Source organism: Lactuca sativa, chromosome 2 (genome assembly GCF_002870075.4).
Source record: "Lactuca sativa cultivar Salinas chromosome 2, Lsat_Salinas_v11, whole genome shotgun sequence".
Taxonomy (NCBI): Eukaryota; Viridiplantae; Streptophyta; class Magnoliopsida; order Asterales; family Asteraceae; genus Lactuca; species Lactuca sativa.
In genome coordinates, this window is record NC_056624.2 from 163435220 (window position 1) to 163457632 (window position 22413).

General features: G+C 38.8%; 1 protein-coding gene across 1 annotated transcript; it reads left to right on the forward strand.

Moving 5' to 3' along the window:
* The first annotated feature begins 5413 nt into the window (after positions 1-5413).
* LOC111911061 (wall-associated receptor kinase-like 1) lies at positions 5414-9006 on the forward strand. Its single transcript, XM_042899242.2, has 3 exons — positions 5414-6264; positions 6383-6538; positions 7621-9006. The coding sequence occupies exons 1-3, from the start codon at positions 5445-5447 to the stop codon at positions 8754-8756; spliced, it is 2112 nt and encodes a 703-aa protein (XP_042755176.1). The 5' UTR covers positions 5414-5444; the 3' UTR covers positions 8757-9006.
* The last annotated feature ends 13407 nt before the right edge of the window (positions 9007-22413 follow it).

The following is a 22413-nucleotide window of genomic DNA, read 5'->3' on the forward strand; positions in this document are numbered from 1 at the left end:
ACCACCCACATACGGATGGACAGAGTGAGCGAAAGATTCAGACACTCGAGGATATGCTTCGGGCATGTGTTATGGACTTCGGGGGAAGTTGGGACACATACCTACCTTTGGCTGAGTTTTCTTACAACAACAGCCACCATTCGAGCATTGGTATGCCTCCTTTTGAGCTTTTGTATGGGAGGAGGTGGTAGACTCCCATGTGTCGGGGAGAGGTAGGATAGTGAGTGATGGGTAGCACTAAGATAGTGCTTAAGACGAGTGAACAGATACAACAGGTCAGGCAAAGGTTACTGACAACACAGAGCCGTCAGAAGTGTTATGCGGATAGGCGGCGATCCGAACTCGAGTTCCAGGTTAGAGATTTCGTACTCCTGAAGGTATCTCCTTGGAAAGGAGTGATCTGATTCAGGAAGAGGGGCAAGCTAGGGCCCCGATACATTGGTCCGTTCAGGGTGACTGCGAGGGTGGGTAAGGTAGCCTACCATCTGGAGCTACCCGAGGAGTTGAGACAGATCCATGATACCTTCCACGTATCACAGTTAAGGAAGTGCATAGCCGATGAGACAACGGTTGTGCCGCTAGAGGATATTCAGGTGGATGTGAGTATGAATTACATTGAGAGGCCGATCACGATCTTGGATCGAAAGATCAAGGTTCTGAGGAACAAGGAGGTGCCTCTGGTTCAGGTCCAGTGGCAACAAAATAAAGGGGTCCGAGCTGACTTAGGAGCCGGAGACGGAGATGCGGGAGCAGCATCCAGAGTTATTTGTAGAGCGAGACTTCGAGGGCAAAGTCTGATTCTAGTGGAGGAGAATTGTAACATTCGGATTTCCAGGTATCATAAATTGAGTATTTATTTTGAGTCAAGGAGAGGGACTCGACGAGTTGACGCCTAAACTCGTCGAGTAGGATCGCGACTGCTGACTAGGATTAATGAACGAACTCGACGAGTCCGCGCTGTGGACAGAAACCATAAATCCTTAGACCTGAGCCCTATTCAAAGGTCTTTATGGCCTTTATTTGCGGCCACACACCCTTGAGAAACCCTAAACGAACCAGAGAGCATAAAGAGTGAAGGAAGGAGCTAATTTCATCACCATTAGTGCATTCTTGCAAGAAGGAGAAAATGGATTCAAGCTAGGTTGATTGAGGAGCTCAAACCTACCATTACTACTTCAAAGGTTGTTGTTGAGGTATGAATCCATGCCTATTTCGTGTATATAGTAGATCTCTTGAATCTAGGGTTTCTTTACCCTTTCTTTAGTTGGAATATGGAGAATGTGAAGTCCCATTGAGGAATAGACTTCAGATCTGGACCTTGAGAGGTCCAAAGTGTCCCAACAACCAAGCTTTATGTTGTTACATGAGAACATTGAGCCTAGTTCTTCATTTTTAGAGCTATTTCATCAAAAAGAGCCATATGTGTGATGCATGAACGTAAAGTTCAGACCTTTACGTGATTTTTGGGGGTTAGAAGGCCAGATCTATAAGTTAGAGAGACAGATCTGACCTCAGAAGGTCATTTGAGTGTTTCCATGGAGGCAACTCGCCGAGTTCATAAGGGGACTCGACGAGTCGAGTCGGGTTGCCCCACGATTCGTGGCCAGTGGTAACCCGTCGAGTGAAAGGCTCACTCGACGAGTCGAGTGAGGCCTTAGGAGGATTCTGAGAACACGCATGGACTCGCCGAGTCACCCGAGTACACTCGACGAGTCTGGTTAAAGTTTGACCGTTGACTAGAGTTGACTTCAGTTGACCTTAGGGCTTTGGTCAAGCTGATTCAAGAAAGGTAAACGAAGGGTAGAATGGTCTTCTACCCATTCTTTAGAGATGAGGACAAGTGAAAGTATTGATTAGAGGTGTTATCATTTTGATAGGAGGAGGCTAGGTCGGGTTATCAAGCACGAGAGGTTATCCGACATCATATGATGTTAGTCTTCTCACTATACATTACCTAGAGTGGTATCTATGTGCAGACCGAAGGGTGTTATGTGTTATGTGTATATGTATGTCTGAGATTTATGTGCATTGTGTTATATGTATGCTATGTGTTATATAGACCGGACCAAAGGGTCCAACGACTCATGAGGCCAGAGGGTCCTCGATCAGACTGGACCAGAGGGTCTAACAAGCTAGACCGGACCAGAGGGTCTAACGAGCTACGGGACTGGAGGGTTCCGCTGAGACACATTGATCAGAGAGTCATATTGAGTTATAGCCTCGAGTGGCTTATGTGTTGTATGTGGTATTTGGGGAACTCACTAAGCATTTATGTTTACCATGTTGTGTGATGTGTGTTTCAGGTACCAGCGAGGATTGTAGGAAGGCGTAGGCATGATCCGTACACACTGATAGAGATTTATGTATTCGAGATTCTGGGATGTGTTTTTTGAACAAATATTTGATACATTGAGATTTCAAATTACCTTATGAAATTTGTTATGTTTGAAAATGAAAAATTGTTTTAAAAATTTACGTCGTTACAAAAAGGATGCACTAGAGAATGTTAGTACTGAAAATGCAATTACTCGCTTTCGTAAATGAAAGAGTGAATATGTGAACTTGAAAATGTAACTTTGTTATGGAAGTTGAACTTTATATCTAATGAAATTGTGACTTTTATATTTGAAAAAACATCATAAATGGTCCCTATGTTTTCCCAGATTCTGAAGTTTAGTCCCCGTGGTTTAAAAATCTCATAGATGGTCCCTGTGTTTTCAAAACTTTTGACGATTGGTCCTTATTGCTAACTCCGTTAACTTTTGTCTGTTAATTGAGGGGCATTTTCGGCATTTCACACCACAGGGACCATTTATGATCTTTTCAATTATTTAAAAGAAAATGAAATAGTATGCAAAGGGGTCTCTCTCCAAATATATCACTTAATTTAATCCAATTCACAGATCCATCTCGAATAGGTGTTTCCCAAATCGATTCACAACACCCACTTCCCGTTTATTCGTCTTTAGCTACAATCATCCATTTCGCCACTATAAATTTTGAAGAAGATGACGAATCTTATCAATACAATGACGATGGTTACCAAAATTCAAGAACTTTGTTTATAAAACAATTTGGGATTTTGGGTTTGTTTGTTTTTCCAACAATTTCGAAGAAGGAAGATGGAATGAAGAAGAAAACAATGAACAATTCGAAGAATAACAAGGCCTGCAGACTCCGGTGGGTGTGTTGTTGAGCTAGTAAATGTTGAACATCACTCGGTTCACTCGTTGTTCAGATTCAGACTCTGTTCGAAAGGTGAGATTGAATTTGTGAGCGTTAATTCGTCATCTGCTATGGTTTTAATGTGTAGGGTTTAGAAATAAAAACCAAATTTCGATATGGGTTTACAAAACGCATATGGTTTGAAGATGAAATCAAAATCGACCCCCTTTCCAAATATGAAGCTTCAGAAGAAGAAGAATCAAGATTTTGATGTTTTTCTCATTCGACGGTGGAGGAAATTCGAAGAGGGTGGGACCCCGCTTTGCTGAGGGTATGAACTTGAAGGGTGTTTTGCCGGAGTAATTTAAATCAATTGTCAATGCTTACGAATTTAGGTTTCAAAAGAATCAGTTCATCGAAGCTTTACCTTCGTTAAATGGGTTGTCGGATTTGAGGTGGGTGTATTTCAGTTATGGCCAATTTGATTCAGTTTCGTCGGATTTCTTCCTTGGACTCGACAGTTTAGAGGTTTTAGCTTTGGATAGCAACCCTCTCAAAGCTACCACCGATTGGTCGATTCCGATTGATCTTCAGAATTCCGCCCAATTACAGAATCATTCATTGATGAGTTGCAATTTGGCCTGAACTTTGACGGAATTTCTCGGACTTATGCAGTCTCTTGGGGATCTAAAATTGTTGATGAATCGGATTTCCGGTGGAATTCCGGCGACATTCAACGAGTCAGGTGTAAGAATCTTTTGGCTAAATGGTCAATCAGGAGTCGGAATGAGTGGTTTCATTAATGTTATCAGAACTATGGCTTCACGAAAATCACTTTTCCGGCAAGATTCCTGATTCCATCGGCGATTTAACTGAACTCAAAGAATTCAACATCAACAACAATGATCTTATCAAATTAATCCCCGACAGTTTAGCTTCTCTCACGTTGGATAAATTGGATTTAAATAATTTAGAGAGAGAGAGAGGGTGGGACCCTTCATTTGCATATTAATTCATTTTTTTAAAAAAATAACTGCAAAAATCATAAATGGTCCATGTGGTGTGAAATGACGAAAATGCCCCTCAATTAACGGACAAAAGTTAACGGAGTTAGCAATAAGGATCAATCGTCAAAAGTTTTGAAAACACAGGGACCATCTATAAGATTTTTAAACCACGGGGACTAAATTTCAGAATCTGAAAAAACACAGGAACCATTTATGATGTTTTTTCTTTATATTTTTTTCTTATTGTATATTTTTCAAAAAAAAATTCTGAGACACCTTCGGATACTGCAGATCTAGAAACAATGACACAATGGTTGACCACTTTAACTGACATATAGGTGTGACCATGACTAATATAAATTGGTTTATTTCTTAAAGTAATACGTATAGAAATGAGTAGTTTTACTTTATAAATATGTCAATAATAATAATAATAATAATAATAATAATAATAATAATAATTGCATTGATTAAACATAATACTATTTGCATATATTAATGACAGCTTTGCAATCTTGTAAATTTAACAATTTAACATTTGATAATTGGGAAATTAAATCATATATCTTAAAAATATTATTAATTTTATCAGATACGATAATTATTACCAATTCATATCAATAGGAAGATAAATAAGAATAAAAACTAGATGGGTATTTAACACGAAGGACTTTATTTCAAACAAGTATTATTATGTAAATTAATTTAGGGACGGATTTATTGATATTTCTTAGAATTCGTTGCTAATCTATGTGTAATCTTGAAAAGTTTGATGGACTAGGATGGACGGTAATTGGTCGCCAACATCACAATTATCTTTGGATAATCTAGTACTACATTTTGTCGGAAATCTGTTGCAGTCAGCTGTATATATAAGATCTTATATCCGAAGGAACATTGATTTCTCAAATATGGGCATGAAGAGGATGGGTATCCACCCCTTCGCCAAATCGTTGGGTGTGATCAGATTATTAATTGGAAAGGAGATTGATTACAATCTCGGCGAATATATATGATTTCTTTCTAACGAAGATGGACAACCATTGAATGAATCATATGTCAAAAATGATTATTAGAATTTTCACTAAACGACGAAAATAATTCTAATGGTTGGTCAATGGTAAGCATCACATGTTTTCAGTTTTCATGCGTGACTTTGTCTTGTGAGCCTCTGGTCTATTTCTTAGTAAGTTCCTCGAATGATCATATCCAGCATATATACACAAATGCATCCTTTTGATTGTTTGTATATCGGTTGTAGTACATACCAAAATGAGTTTTTTTCGTTCTTACCACTTTCTCCTCTTCATTTCATTAACAGCAACATCTGTAGCAGCTCAATCATACGCCAAGCTAGAATGCAAAGAAATGTGTGGGGACGTGAGAATTCCATACCCTTTTGGCATCGGAACAGATTGTTCTCTGAACAAATGGTACACTGTTAATTGCAACTCCACGACACCATATCTATCTGCACTCAACAACCTGGAGATATTGGACATAAACGTGAGAAACCAAACGGTAACTGCTAACGTCTCCATGATCTCTGATTGCAAGAATCTAGTCCGTAATAACAGTCAAATCATGAACGTTGACCTTGGCAGCAGTCCATTTCTGTTTTCCAGAGTACAAAACACATTTGTTGTAGAGGGATGTGGTAACGCTGTCATCTTGGACAATGGGAGTGCCATCGCAGGTTGTTCCACGACATGTCGCAATGGCACCTTTAGTAATCGAGACAAGTGCCTCGGCGTCAGTTGTTGCCAAACAACAATTCCTCGTTATCTTAAGTCCTACACCATGGATCTCACGGGCTTGGAAACACAGGGAGGAGATGGAGGTTGTGGCTATGCCTTCTTGGTGGATGAGAATTCATATGTTGAAGGAAGGTTAGCAGAGAGCAACTTTTATGTTCCGATATCACTGCAGTGGACTTTAGCAGAAGCGGAGTTCGATCAAATACAATGTTGTCATTTGAGGGTTAGACTAAAACTTGATCTTGGTAATGGTACTTCAATCGCGTCATGGAAATGCTCCGTTCCTCAGAGTCGGCCAATAAAAGGAAACCCTTATCTATCTAGTGGATGTGAAGGTATAGATGTAATTTCTTTTTTGGTATTTATTAACTTACTTTATTTTGTTTTCCTGGGTAGGGTTGAACGCATTTTTTAACGTCGCTGCTTCTCTTGTATGACTTGCTTAAATTTTAGTGACCGAAGAATGTTCAAGGTGCGGGGCTAACAATGGTTTTTGTTACTATGAGGAGATATATGATGGTGAACTCGTTCGCGGATGGAACTTCACTTGTGGTCACTTTCCTCCCACCACCGGTTCTAAAAGTAGATCATCCATGGGTGTTATTCTTGGTAATGTTCTTATTACATACATGTTAATATATATTAAAAAAAATTATTTGTTTATATACATATATTAAAAACAAAATTATTTGTTTACGAGAAATCAAATATCATTGTATACGTTTGTTCCCACTGGTATTTATATATTAGATGAAAACAAATGGTTAATACTATATGAAAAAAAAAAAAAGAAAAAAAAAAAAAGATAGATATAAACTAAAGTATAAAGATATTTAATTTTACGTATATAGTTTTGTATAAATAGAAGTAGCGTAGTTTTACTCTTTTTACACGTAATAACATATATTAAATTTAGGATTATTAATTTGGGCAAATAGTTTAAAAAATATCTGTTTTGCACCAACAAAGTGATATATGGAATTTCAACATTAAATTTTATTTTTTTAATGAAAATATACAAATACGTTATATTTTAATCACATAAAATAACATCCACCGATAATATATAGACTTGACTAACGTATTATATCTTGTCGAAATAATTTAGTATACTTAAATAAAAATAGTTTTTTCAATAAATAATTTATCAAATATCATGTCATTTTTTGTTTTTCTTTTTAATTCCGGAAATGTCAACTTTTTCAACTATGACCTTTCATATCAAAATATGATAACCGATAAGGTTACCACCATTTGTTATATAGTGTATATTTAAAGATGCATTGTTAACAAAATATATAAGTATTAATATTGTTTATCTTTATGTTAAAATTATATATCCTTTTTACAGAATCAGATATATACCATTTTCTTATTTCTCTTTGAATATTTGTTTTCAAGATTATGATATCATAGTCGTTTTTATCACCTTTTCCAACACTACGATATATGGACACCACTTCTTACTATAATAAATGAGGAGATCGGAATAGAAACGTTGATGACATAAAATTTTTATTCTATGTTCACCACTTTACGAACCTATTTATTAAATTCTAATATAATATTCTCTAGTTAATGCTAAATGAAGAGAATAAATTGGTTGTTTTTTTTTTTTTTGGTTGACATCGTGCGTTCAATAAATGTAAGACCACTGAATTTTATGTTTCGTATGTGTGCGATTCGTTCAGGTGTTACCATAAGTATTGGTGTACTTTTCCTTGTGGGAATCAGCTTTTCTTTGTTCAAAGTGATCAAGAAAACAAAAGCCAGAAGAATGAGAAAGAGATTTTTTAAACGGAATGGTGGCTTACTTCTAAAACAACAAGAAGAAGCTGACCCATCTTTTGTTGATAAAACTATACTTTTCACGTCACGTGAGTTGGAGAAAGCCACCGACTCCTTCAATGAAAACAGAATTCTAGGTCGTGGAGGCCAAGGTACTGTATATAAAGGGATGTTAGTGGACGGAAGGATTGTCGCTGTGAAGAAATCAAAACTAGTTGATGAAAGTCAATTAGAGCAATTCATCAATGAGGTGGTCATTCTTTCCCAAGTAAATCATAGAAATGTGGTGAAGCTATTAGGATGTTGCTTAGAGACAGAGGTTCCTTTATTAGTTTCTGAATTCATTTCTAATGGCACCTTGTACGACAGTATACACAATGAGGCAAATGAGTTCCCAATTTCATTCAACATGAGATTACAGATTGCTACGGAGGTTGCAGGAGCACTAGCCTACTTACATTCTGCAACTTCCATACCAATATATCATCGGGATATCAAAACCACTAATATACTTTTGGATGAAAAATACAGGGCCAAAGTTTCGGACTTTGGAACTTCAAGGTTCGTATCAATGGACCAAACTCATTTGACCACGTTAGTCAAAGGTACTTTTGGCTACCTAGATCCTGAGTACTTCCAGTCCAGTCAATTCACTGAAAAGAGTGACGTTTATAGTTTTGGAGTTGTTTTAGTTGAACTCTTAACGGGTGAAAGGCCAATTTCCCTAACTAGATTTGGTGAAAATAGAAGTTTGGCAGTGCACTTCATGCTGGCTATGGAAGAAGGGCGTGTTATGTCTATTTTTGATGCAATGGTGATTAAAGAAAGTAGCTCTGATGAGCTTTTGGTATTAGCAAATCTTGCAATGCGGTGCTTGAATATGAATGGTAAAAATAGGCCTACAATGAAAGAAGTAGCAATAGAGTTAGAAACGATAAGAACATCACACATTCCCTCTATGGTTGAAACTAATACCAGACAGGTTGTGTACGACGACTTTTCTATGCTAACTTACAGTGACTCAACATCAACATTTTGAGTTCCGCTTACCATAGTAGTAGTTAGTCACAAAAGGTGGGCCCATTCGTATTTAATTTCCATATATTTAAATGCATCCAGTATATGTGGATACATAATAAGGACTCTCATGGCAATTACGTGCATTATTGTATATTATTCTAAATTGTATATTATTCTAAGATTCTTATTTTTCAAGCACCAGTCTAGCTATTTGAATTGTAATTTGATGATGTCAATGTTGATAAAAGATTTTCCCATGAATTCCAAAATTGTATTCCACCAATTATACAATACACAAGGTTAAAGGACTATGAATGTTGGCTAACTGGGCCACATACAAAAAATGATTACAATATAACTATAACATATACAAATATATACGGCTAACATCCCCTGCAATCGGAACGGGAGGTCTTGTACGGACATTTAGACTGGATCTAAAGTCAAGAAATCAACATGTGATAGAAGTCATTTGGTGTATATGTCAGCATACTATTAGGATGACGATGGGATGCATAAAACTCGAATTTGACCAATAACAACTTTGTCACGCACAAAGTGAATATCAAACTCTATCTTTAGTGTGTTGATGTTGAACATAATTGGTGGACACATAAACAGCACTGACATTATCACAATACACAAGCGTTGCAAAAAGGAGTGTGTAGTGATGCTCATAAAGTAAGTTGTACAACCAACAGGTCTTGGAATCTGCATTTGCAACGCCACGATACTCGGCCTCAACACTGGAACGAGAGATGGTCCCTTGTCTCTTTAAGACTAAAGAAGGAGCTGACCCATAAAAAATATATTAACCATACGTGGAACAACGAGTGGAGGGGCATCCAGCCCAATCAACATTAGAGTAGGCAATTAGGCCATGAGATGTAGACACGTTTAGTTGAAGACCGTGATCAATGGTTCCACGAATATATCGCAAATGCACTTGAGAACGGTGAAATGAGGCTCTCGAAGATCATACATGAAGAGGCAAACCTACTGGACAACGTATGTGATGTTTAGTCTCGTAAATGTGAGATACTGAAGGGCCCTTGGAAGGCTCCTATAGAGAGTAGGGTCAGATACAAGAGGTATGGAGCCGTTAAAATTATTTGAGGTGTCAGCTGGAGTGCAGGCTAGTTTAAAATTTAGCATCATAGCTCACTTAAGTATTTTTGAGGCGTACTATTGTTGAGATAAGAACATGTCATGACTGTCTCTAAAAACTGCAATGCCCAAGAAATAGTTCATAGTTCCTAATTCAGTCATGGAAAAATCCAAACAAAGAGTGGTGATGACATGTTTGTAGAAGACTGGAAGATGAACCAGTTAGAACAATATCATCAATATATAGAAATAAGTAAGCAATCTGATCACCTTGTTTGTAGACGAATAAAGATGAGGCATACTTATTGTTTGAAGTAACCAAACATGATCCAGAAAGAATCTATCATGAAAACATGGGGGCTGATTCATGTAGACAGTCTCCTGAAGGTGACCATGAAGAAATGCATTGTTGACATCCAACCGATGAATTGGCCAGTGGTGTGAAATATCCAAGCCAAGTATACTACGAATAGTAGCCAGTTTGACAATCACGATAAAAGTCTCATCACAATCAATATCGATTCGCCGTATAACATCCCAAGTTTTGTCATTTGAAGTCCCTGGGGATGGAAGGGTAAAGCCATGAAGAGCCTAAGGGCTTGATGAGATAAAATCTCTAAGATCGTTTAGATCTTTTACATGTTAATCAACGAAGAACAAACAATTATATTAAACAAGACAATGAACACAAGATGGAATCAATATAAAGCTTAATGATTCAAATGTAGTCACGCCTCAGCAGAGCTCGATTAAGAACTTCCACTGTAGAGGCGAGCTAGGGATTACAATACAATAATGAAAATAATAAAATTGTTAATTACTAAGGATGCATGCATGCACCTTAAATACTAAAACCCTAGAACAAAACAAAACACGGTTGGATGTACAAGCCCAAACCGGTTACAAAACTGGGCTAATCAAACCGAGCCCAAGACGCAACATTCAGAACTCATCAATCTCCCTCTTTGCGTCAATTGGGGCGAGACCTTTACTTCGGTTGATTAACAGTTGCTCGCTTCACCACCTTGAACAAGTTTGGAATTACAGCAAGAAGGACTTGGCGAAAGTCGATATACCATCTTATCATATCTATGAAGTACTTCTCATCGCTTTCACTATTTTGCTTACACCTGTGAATGATTCCCAGAACATACTCCAAGCACGAAGTAGTAAAGAGATGTTTATCAGTTAGAGCGAACATGCATTTCTTGCCTTCTTGCTTGGTGAACATCACCGAGTTCAGCTTCGGGTCAATCTTTCCCATTTTCATCTTGTTGACATCACTTGCAAAACCAACAGGCAAAATGGTGGGATTCTTTCTTAGAACTGAAGCGACCTCTTGATCCATCTTGGCTACCTCCAGAATGTAGCAGACTAACATTCTTTTCAGATGATCAATGATTGGCTCGTATTCGACTGGGTTAGAGAGAAGAATGTTGTGTAGAACAATCCAATCATGAGGATTGAGATTAGGTAGGTCAGCAAGGGAGAAGGTATGCTTAGACTTGGCCAAACCTCTGGTAACCTTGAATTTGACGTTGATGAATTTCCCTGTTACGTGAGGCTTAACGACCCAAACTGTGATAATTTTCTAAGCACTCCAAGTAAGATATTAAGGTTGAGTGAACTCCAAATAGTAGTCGATTAGCTCACGATCAACCTTTGGGTTTGGATGAGGTATTTCTGCGATAGGAAGAAAGCTGTGAAAAACAAACGCCTTCCGGGTGATTGGCATATCGAACTGAGAGTCCCTTGTATTTTCACAATCCAAAGACACTACTGGCTCAAGCCAATGAGTGCTAGGGGATTCGATAGCCTCTTTGATTAGCTTCTCCAGAGTCCAGAGGGGAAATAGGGTTTTCTTGCTTTCCAGAAGGTCATGAGCCTCCTTTAATCTTCTTTCATTCGCTTCAGCTTCCCTTGCAATCTTGGTAGTGAGATCGAGTTCCCTTTCCCTTGACTTTCGCTTCAGAGCATCAACTATTGTCTCCTCTTCCTCATCACTGTCATCCACAATACCCTTTCCTTTATCCTTAAAAGCCAAACTCGAAGCATGCTCAGTCTTCTGTTGTTCCGGCTGGGTAGTAGGAGGAGGTTGAGACGAAGTTGTTAGTCCTTCTCCCCCTTGTTTCGGAGGTACCACAGTCTCCGAAACACCTTCGATGCGACTCAACATCCCAAGTACAGGACGGAGTTTTTTAGCAAGATGTCGTCTAATGGATATGGTAAAGACAGGGTCGTGAGCCTCCAGAACATTCGATAGAATGGCGTGTATGTCAGAGATACAGCTCTTGACGACAGCCCTTTCAGAGCGAAGTTGATCAACCTCCTTGGTTTCCTAAGAAAGGAGGAGATTTTTGGTTTTCAGCTGAGTAGTCTTGAGAGCGATATCATCCATGATGGAGCTTTCCATGGCCAGATCAGCTTGGAGCATCATCATCTTCATCACTGTGAACCCGGTAGGGACTGTAGTAGAAGGAATCAAAATCCATTTTGTCACCACCAAGGACAGTATTGGTTTCGGTTGAAGGTGAGGGAGATAGTGGTTTGGATGTTTCAGGGACTGAAGACCGAACCCCCGTATCAGATACGTTGGTCTAAACTTCAGTTATGGTGGTGCTTGTACCATCAGAGAAAATAGGAGGAGGAAGTGGAATAGTAGAAGTGGGTTGTGATGTGATAACTGGGAAGGTGGGGGTAAGGAAATAGGAATGGAAACAGGTGAAGGAGAAGATGTTTTGGAGCGAACTTGTACCTCTGGTGTAGGCGATCAAGGTGGGGGGTATCACCACAAACCGGACCCTCATCATCAGAGCTTTCGCTCTCAGATGCGCTAGCAGTGGGTTGTTTATGTCCAGTAGGGATATACTCTGAGTCAGAGTCGCTTGATGACTGAAGGATAAGCTTCTGAGCAAGCTTCTTGGTCTTCTTCTGCTTGGGCTGGGAAGGTCCTGCCTTCTCAGACTTTCGCTTCCTAGGAGTTTGCTCCTTTGCTCCTTTGGTAACCCTTTCTTCCTTCTTCTTTTTTTGTTTCTTTCCCCTTTTTTTTGGCTTGTCTGCTTCCTCAATGGAATGAATCATTGCGGGTGTGAGTTCCCTTAGGCCCAAAGAAGGAAGCTTCTTGTACTCTTGAATTAGATTACTCGCCTCAAACACACAGGCATACATAGATTCCAGAATCGATCCAATAAACACATACTTGGACGGATTAGTGACAATTATCTTCTTCGTGTGGAATGTTACGATGGAGGAGAGAAGCGAGTCCGCCATGATCGGGACATGAAAACGATCCATTACCCATTTTGTGAAAATTGTCCAGAACCTGCCACACGAAACTTCAGAATGGCGAGAAGAGGAGGATAAACTTTGAACAACCTATTGCCATACGACCGAACCATAGTCGAGATGGATCCCATTGTATAACCTATAAATCATGGTCATGAACGACTTGCTTGCCCCATCTGATCCAACGCTTCGCTTTGAGAGTCCTTTGAACAGGAGAGTGAAGAGGCCATTCCATTGTGGAGGAAGGCATGATTTCTTGAACTTCGTTACGGTGGTTAGGTTTCAATATACCCCATGTTGTAGAACATTGAGAATAGTTGACCAGTTGAGATGGAATCAAGGATCACCATGGTATGTTCGTGAGCAAGACCTAGCAGCGTGCACAAATCGATTCTTGGAAATCGAGGTCTTTTCGTTGTGAATATCGAAGTGGATTCTCTCAGCGACTTTGTCATAGTGAGCAGTTGAGTAGATATGAGAGAGGCAAGACGTGGGAACTACCTCCACCTGTGAGATAGCGATGACAAGCGGAGAGTATTTGAGGCATTCGACAACTTGCAGCATGTAGGGTTCGTAGGTGACCGGTGTAAGATCGATTATGAGGTTTTGGTGAGGCTTGATGGTCAGAAGGGTGGAGTGAACAGAGGTGTCTTGAACAGATGAAGATTCTGCCATTGATGTAGCTTGAGAAGAAGATGAAGAACAATGAAAGAAATCGCCTTTTTGCTTTGGGAGATAGGAAGCGGTAAAAGAGAAAAGGTGATTAGGAGAAACCTTTTATACTTAGGATTAGGAGAGAGAAAAATCCGACCAAAATCTTGTCTTTTGCGAAACGGTTCCTGATACAGTGGAGATTAGACAGTTGGCAACCCCTATGATTACGCAGGAGAGAGAAAATGTTTCAATTTTACGTGCTTTTCCATACAAATCGCCTTTTTCAAATTGTCAAACGTTTGGATAACTACTGACTCATCCCTTTTGCTTTATTTGAAACGTCACCAACATAAATAACATGAGTCGGTGTCGACTTGATCATTTCATTTGAGAATAACCATGTCACTTTTAGCACTGAAGCTATATAATGAAAAATTACTTATACAAAACAGAACCGGATTTTTGGAAAATCAAAGATTTTCGTGCATAGGAGTGTGAAAGATAAAAAATAAATCAAACTTTTGTGGGAAATTGTGATGTTGATTAAGACATAAAGCAGTAGATCCTGGGCACGAATCTCTTCATTCAAAGTCAAGAGAGACTTCGAAGTGTCTGTGTGGTTTCCCGTTAAAACACGATGAAGTGCTTATTAAGAAGCAATGAAAGGCATCTTTTATATATAAGGCTTGTAAGGGTGACTTTCGCTTCAATTCAAGTTTCGGTTCTTGACATTAGACCAAAAGAGAATGAAGTACCTGTGAGACCAATGTCGCCTGTTGAACAAGTAAGTTAGAAACATATTCAGTGACTTGTTGAAAAATTCAATAAAAAATATCAAAAAAATAAAACTGGATCCTTGAGGAAGAAAAGTCTTGGTGATAGACACTTTCAAAAGGATCTCACAAAATAAAAAGAGATTTCATTGTACCTCCACATGGAGTGGTTTCGTTAATTCATTGGTAAAAACTAGAACATATTAATTGCTCACCGTCAATTCATTATGAGTATAGAGTTTTGGGTTTCACTTAGTACATAGTAACATGAAACTAAGATCATAAAACAGATGTTGTGTAACCATAAACCTTAATAGCAATAGCTGAGAGTCTCAAGAGTTATGTTCATGATATGAAGTGTGATGGAGAAAAATGTTTTAGGTGGTTAAGGAACCGAATGTACCTCTGCTATAAAACTGGGACCAAGCAGAAAACTCGAAGCTCAATATGAGAAGAGTAAGGTAGCTCATGATTAAAGTGAATTTAACAAACTAATTGGGAATACATGATTTGTATATATCAAGTAATTAAGGCTTCACTCAAAATCTTTAGAGGCTTCGGTCAACATGCATCAACATGCTTCTAGGGATACCTAACTAATACATAGACAAGAATTTATACCTGCTCCAACTCCATCATCGAGAATAACTTGTATACAGGAAACCATGAGAAAGATAAAAGAAAATGAAAGAAAATATTTTTGTATTTTGTGAAAAAATTCTAAATAAAAAGAAATAAAAGCAAAAAGAAAATTATTTTTGGATTTTATGAAAATAAAATAAACAAAAAAAAAAAGAAAAACATAAAAAATAAGTATGTAAAAAAGTGTACAAAAGTATACAACCGAAATTCCTTCTTGAAAATAAAGCAAACCGAGTTCAGTAGGACTGAAACCGAAATAGACCGAACGTTCGGTTCAAGTCTGTTCCTTAGTGAACCGAACCCAAAATAGACCGAGCGTTCGCTCTATTTCGCTTCCAACCTTTAATGAAGTGAAGCCGATTACGGTACAGATTCAGCTTCCATCATTCCTGGTCCTTGTAGGATCTTATTGAAACTTGCTTCAGGTAAGGCCTTATTAAAGATATCTGCTAATTGATCAGTGGTTCTAACGAAGTGAATCTCTACATTACCATATTCCACATGATCTTTGATAAAGTGATACCACAGTGCTATGTGCTTCGTCTTTGAGTGTTGCACTAGGTTATGACAAATCCTAATTGCACTTTCTGAGTCGCAATATAGTGGGATTTTCTTCTTGTTCAGGCCATAGTCTCTAAGTTGACTTTGTATCCAAACGACCTGAGATGTGCATGATGTTGCGGCTATGTATTCAGCTTCGGTTGTGGAGAGAGAAACACATGTTTGTTTCTTTAATTGATAGCTAACTAATTTTCCATCAAGAAATCGGTATCCTCTAGTGGTGCTTTCACGATCCAATCCACATCCCCCTAGGTCAGCATATGAGAATGCTTGAACAAAGAATCCTGAGTTGGCTGGACACCATAAACCGAGAGAGGTAGTTCGCTTCAGATAGCGAAAAATATTCTTCACTGCCAGTATGTGAGGTTCGCGTGGGTTAGCTTGGAATCAGGCACAATAACAGACTGAGAACATAATATCTGTCCTACTGACTGTAAGATACATCAGTGACCCAATCATCTGACGATAAAGCATCATGTCAGCAGCCGACTTCTCTAGTGATGGCGAAAAATATTCTTCATTGCCAGCACGTGAGGTTCGCGTGGGTTAGCTTGGAATCGGGCACAATATCAGACTGAGAACATAATATCTGGCCTACTGACTGTAAGATACATCAGTGACCCAATCATCTTACGATAAAGCGTCATGTCAGCAGCCGGTTCTCCAGTGATGGTGAAACCTTAGTGCCAAACGCCATAGGAACCTTCACCTTTGAGTCACCCAACATCCGACACTTGGCAAGTAATGTCTTTGTGTACGCCTCTTGATTGATAAAAATGCCTTCGGGTCCCTGTCTAATATTCAAGCCAAGGAAAAAGTTAATCGGACCCATTGAGCTCATCTTAAATTTAGTTTCCATCAACTTCCTGAATTCAGCCGTTAGGCTAGGATTCGTGGAGCCGAAGATGATATCATCAACATAAATTTGGACTATCATAAGGTGGTTAACATCTTTCTTATGAAAGAAGGTTGGGTCAACCGAACCTTGTTTAAATTTTGACATTTTCAAGAATTAAGTAAGGGTTTCATACCATGTTGTGGGAGCCTGCTTCAGGACATATACTGCCTTGTCCAGAATGTAGCAGTAATCTGGATGCTTCTCGTTCACGAAGCCTGGTGGTTGCTCTACATACACCATTTCTTCAAGTTCTCCATTAAGAAAGACACACTTCACGTCCATTTGATAGACTTCGAAATTTTTGTGTGCAGCATAAGCAAGAAATATTTGAACTGATTCTAATCTTGCAAATGGAGTGAAGGTCTCTTCATAATCTATGCCTTCTTCTTGACAATGGGCTTTCACAACTAACCAAGCCTTGTTGCGAATTACATTTCCTTCCTTGTCCATCTTATTTCTGAAAACCCACTTTAGTCCTACAACCAAAACACTCCCCTTCTATTGGACTTTCGATTGAACTTTATGAGGATTGATTATCCCCCTAGACTGGTGACTTAGAATTATCTGATGGAGATGAAGTCTCCCCCTGATCATGAGAATTATCTTTTGGAGATTCGCTTCTCGTTGGCTTTTCAGTTGCTTTCGGTAGTTCTTTTGCCATCTTCTTTGCAGCGTCATCAATGATTTTCTTCAGATTGTTGACCTGGTTATCTTTAGCCTTGGATTCGGAATTATTCTCTCTCTCTGGTTCATCGAAAAGCAACATGTATTGCTCGAAAAGATTTGAAATCGGCACCGTTATTTAACTGGACTGTGCAAAGATTTCTTGAATAGCACCTTTAGTTGCCTTCAATTTCTTGACATAGTTATCGTCAAAAGTGACATAGTAGGTTTCTTCAATTTTCTTTGAATGTTTATTCAAAACCCTATATGCCTTTGAATTCAAGGAATAGCCCAAAAAGATCCCTTCATCGGCCTTTGCATCAAACTTGTTTCGGTTCTCATTTGAGTTGAAGATAAAGCATCTTGAACCGAACACATGAAAGAACTTCATATTTGGCTTTCGGTTTTTCAAGATCTCATAAGGAGTGATCGAGAAGCGCTTGTTCAGATATGATCTGTTCTTCATGTAGCAAGCAGCAGCAATAGCATCAGCGCAGAAATACAGAGGTAAGGAGGCGAAGTTCAGCATTGTTCGGGCTACTTCACACAAAGAACGGTTTCTCCTTTCAACAATTACATTCTGTTGTGGAGTATATGGAGCAGAAAATTTGTGAGTCGTTCCTTTCTCTGCAAGAAAGTCTTCAAAATCCTTGTTCTTGAATTCCAAGCCATTGTCGCTTCTCACGTTACGAACCACTTTTCGTAGTTGAACCTCTACTTGTTTTATAAAGAGTTTGAGTTTGGGAGTGGCCTCTGATTTTTGCTTCAAGAAAAATACCCATGTGAAGCGAGAGAAATCGTCTACAACAACAAGCATATACTTTTTCCACCAATGATTTCGATTGAAGAGGGACCACACAGATCGATGTGTAGTAGCTCTAGTGGTTCTATCACTTTTGTGTTGATTATAGTAGGATGACTTTGTCTACTTTGCTTCCCATTTCACAAGCTGCACACAAATGTTCTTTATCAAATTTTGAGATTTGAGTATTGGATAAACCCTCGCTTAGTTTATTACTTCATGGAATTCATCACGAGTAATATTGAGACGATAATATCTTATAATCTTGAAACGGAGATATATGAGTTTTAATTTGCAAGTCGGTTATACATTCGTGATACGAAAACGCATCAGTAACTTGGTGTTATAAAACATATTGTCACGTATAGTTTGATGAGTAAAAGATACAAGAATATGATTCAACTTTTATTCGTTCCTTTTTACCTAACGGAAAAAGCGATATGTGTGGGCCCCTCGATTATTTGGTGTTGACTTATGTGTTGGGCCCAGCCAGGACTAAATTGATGTGTTCAATTAGAAGTCCTATATCATCACAAATTAGAAATTGGGAAACATAGATTCTGTACAACGAGATTGATTAAATTCCATGTCTTATGTCTAAGGATATCTTGAAGAACGAAGGATTATATGATCACTTATCTTATGACACATAACTGACTAGGTCAAAGTTAAGCAGCAGCTTTTGGAAGCTTCAATTTCTTGGTCAATTTGGAAGTCATGCTAGCAATTATAGTTATAGACTTATCCAAGTGGGAGAGTGTTGGATTAGGTGTCTAAGCCCATAACTATAATTGGTATGTAATTGAATTGATAACAGCATAGTCCTTTTGGATTGCCCTCAAACCTAGCAACTAGACAAAGAAGTTATGAAAGGAGAGATATTGATTTATTATAAGATTAATAAATTAATATAAATGATTTATGAATATGTTAAAATATGAATATATTAATTAGAAATCATAATGTTTAATTAATAGTTAGCTATAAATTAATTGGAATTGATTTTGGGGTTAATTGTATTAATTATAAAGTACAAGGACTAGTTTGCAATTATCAAACAGTTGAGTGGAAGGTTCCAGAACCTCCTTGGAAGGGGTGGACGAAATATATAGGGGAAACCCTAATGATTTCGTCCAAAGGGCTTGGATAAGGCCTTTGGATAAGCTTAGGCTCTAAGCAAAAGAACGTTAGGGTTTTCCTTAAACCCTGGATACCTCAGCTATATAAGGAGCCTCCTGGCTCCTAAAATCGGCACTCCTTCTCTTGAAGAAACCCTAGGCCGAAATTGCATACCCTAACCTCTCTCCTCACAAGTTTCCTTATTGCTAGCTTTTGGGTGTGATTCCATTAGAGGCATTACATTTGTGGTGCTAAGCTTCCAAGAAGATCAAGATCAAGGTTTGCCAATTGTTTCCTATAACAATTGAAAGGTATGTAACTCTAAACCCTAATTTGTTATGTCCAAAAATAGCTTCTTTCTTTAGGATTATTGTTTTGCAATTCAAAGTTATATGTTCAATATTTAAAACATAGATCCAAAGTAGGTTGCATGTAAACTTAGGAATTGTTTTCTAGTTTATTTGTTTTACCCAAACCCATCATCTATATGCTGAGGGCATCAATTGAAGGGTTCAAGGGTAAGTAATGGATTCAGTTTTGATGCTAGATCAAGCCACTGTGATTTTTTCTTGGATTGGTTCTATCTGTAAAGGGCATCAAGATAAGTCAAGACGATATTATTGATTTGGAGCTTGTGTGTGGGGTCACTTATTATTCAGAGAATATGATAGGTCACTTGCAATTGGGGTTAAATAATCTTAGAGTAAAAGATTTGACCCTGTTGTGCAGCTCTCGTCTGAGTCTAGCTGTTGCGGGGATGAGTCCTCTACTCGAAGGATTATCTGATCCTTTTGTTAAGCAAAAGTATTTTGCAACAATAATTGGTTGGATCTTTTTTTCTAGTGGGAACCTTAAGTTATCAAAAGTTAAGTAGTCAGTAGGGAGATAAGTGGAATGGATTTAGCAATGGTTGAGTATGGGCGGTCTGTAAGGGAGTCAGACCAACTCGAGACTTTAGATTTCAGGTTGAGTAGGTGTAGCCAATACTCGAAGGATTATTTACAAGTGAAGAAAGGATTCGGTTATCTTCAGGTTGAAGAGCCCTGCTAGGTTTGGTTCTGATAGCCTTAGGAAGGTTGTCGTGTGCTCGGGATTGTGGTTGTGTTGTACAGGTTGTTTGATGTGTTCGGGATAGTAAGGCCCTGTTTCGAATCGTTTCCATTTTGGTGTGGTGATCAATGATTGAGTATTAGCAGACTTAGGACCCTTGAATAATTTAGATTTTGACTCATTTGGGGATGGATGATGTAATTTGGATGATTGGTGCTTTGAAGCCAAAGGATATTTTGGTAATTTGTCAACTCAGGCTTTTATGGAAATTGCATGTTTGTTCAGATATTATAAGGCAGTAATGATTAGTTTAAAGCATATAGCTTCTTGTTACCTTCTCATGGATATGTGGATCGTCGAAATCTGATTTATATCGAGGAAGTTATGGCCTTCGGAGTATATTAGTACTGAAGGGAAACCCTAGTACGCGGGGCGTAGCTAGGTAGTACGCAAGACGTACTGATGTGAGGGTCTATACGTGAGGCGTATACTAGCGTATGCGTAGTGTACTGTAACAGGCTGATCGAGGATGCGAGAGCTCGTACGCTAGGCGTACGAGGAGTACGTAAGGAAAATGTGGGGTGGATGAAAACGCTAAATTTTTATGTTGTACCCTATATAAGCACACTAAGTCCTTCAGTTTGGCCACTTTACCGGCCTCCAAGTCCTCCAAACCCTAGAAACCGTCCGTTAACCTCCATGGTTGTGTTTTTGAGCTCCTTGTGTGCATCTTAGGGTATTTTTGGCTCATACTCAAGAATATGGAGTTTGGTGCAAGGCTATGGATCAAATAAGAGTTATTGGATCTTGATGATGTGCTTCATTTCCAGTTTGTTTGAGGTAAAAAGTAATGAACTTGATCATTAATGTCTTAGATCTATCTTATGTGAGTTTTGGTCCCTTTTTGGCCCTAAGAATGAGAATTAGTGGCTTGATACCACTCCAGGAGCTATGAGCTGTCACTCTTGATGTTTCTGAGGTTCTTGATGCATAAAGTTGTCTTGATGTTTCTGAGGTTCTTGATGCATAAAGTTGTCACCTTTAAGGTTTAGATCCATCCATGCATGAGTTTGCGCCCATTTTATGAAAGTAGAGTGTTATATCTTGAGGTTGGGTTCTTTTGGGGCATGCAAAGTCACAAAGTAAGTGACTTTATGGATCTAGATATTTGTTTGGACTGAGATTTGTGACTTGGACTTATGCACCTAAGTATTAAGAGCTTTATGGAGGATTTGGCTTAATGGAGGAGTACGTTGGGCGTACAAGTCTACACGTGTATCATACAAGCCAAACAGCGAGTACTGCTTAGCATACAGCTGAGTACGCCCCGCGTACTCAGTCAAGAGAGATTTCACATGATGGGATTCGGTTTGCGCCATATTTTGGGCTTAGTGGTCTTGGGCCTTATTGGGCCATTTGGTTTTGGGCTGATAATTATTTTGAGAAGGTCTACAATGGATTTGGGCCCAATTTGGAAAATTGGGCCATTGATTGGGCCTTGGATAGTTTTTGGTAGTTGGCTCTTTTGGATTATTAGGTTTGGGCCTAAGTCTTGGTCCAAACTAGGTAAGGGGTAAATTGGTCATTTACCCTAGTAATAGATTTATGGATATGGTGTGGGCACCAAATGTTGATTGGGTGTTGTTTTGATAGTGTTAGTTTGGGGATCGGTCAGCCAGCAGCCAGAGATTTATCTGCGGGATTCAGCAGTGTGAGGTGAGTCTTTTCACCATATACATGTGTCGAAGGCACCAATGTCGGCCTATTACTTGTGATGTGGAATGATATTGTCTTTGTAATATTTTTATGAAAGACCATGGGGGTAGCCTATGGCACTTGGATATCAGACGATAGGGGTAGCCGATGGCATTCCAAGTAAGACCATGGGGGTAGCCCATGTCACTTGGATATCAGACCTTTGGGGGATCCCATGACATTCCAGGTAAAGACCATGGGGGTAGCCCATGACATTTGGATCAGATCATATGAGGAGCCCATGACATTCCAGGTAAAGGCCATGGGAGTAGCCCATGGAAACTATATGTTTGTCGCATGATATTCTATGGTTTTATGTTACGTGGTATTTTAAGTGAACTCACTAAGCTTTATGCTTACGGTTTTC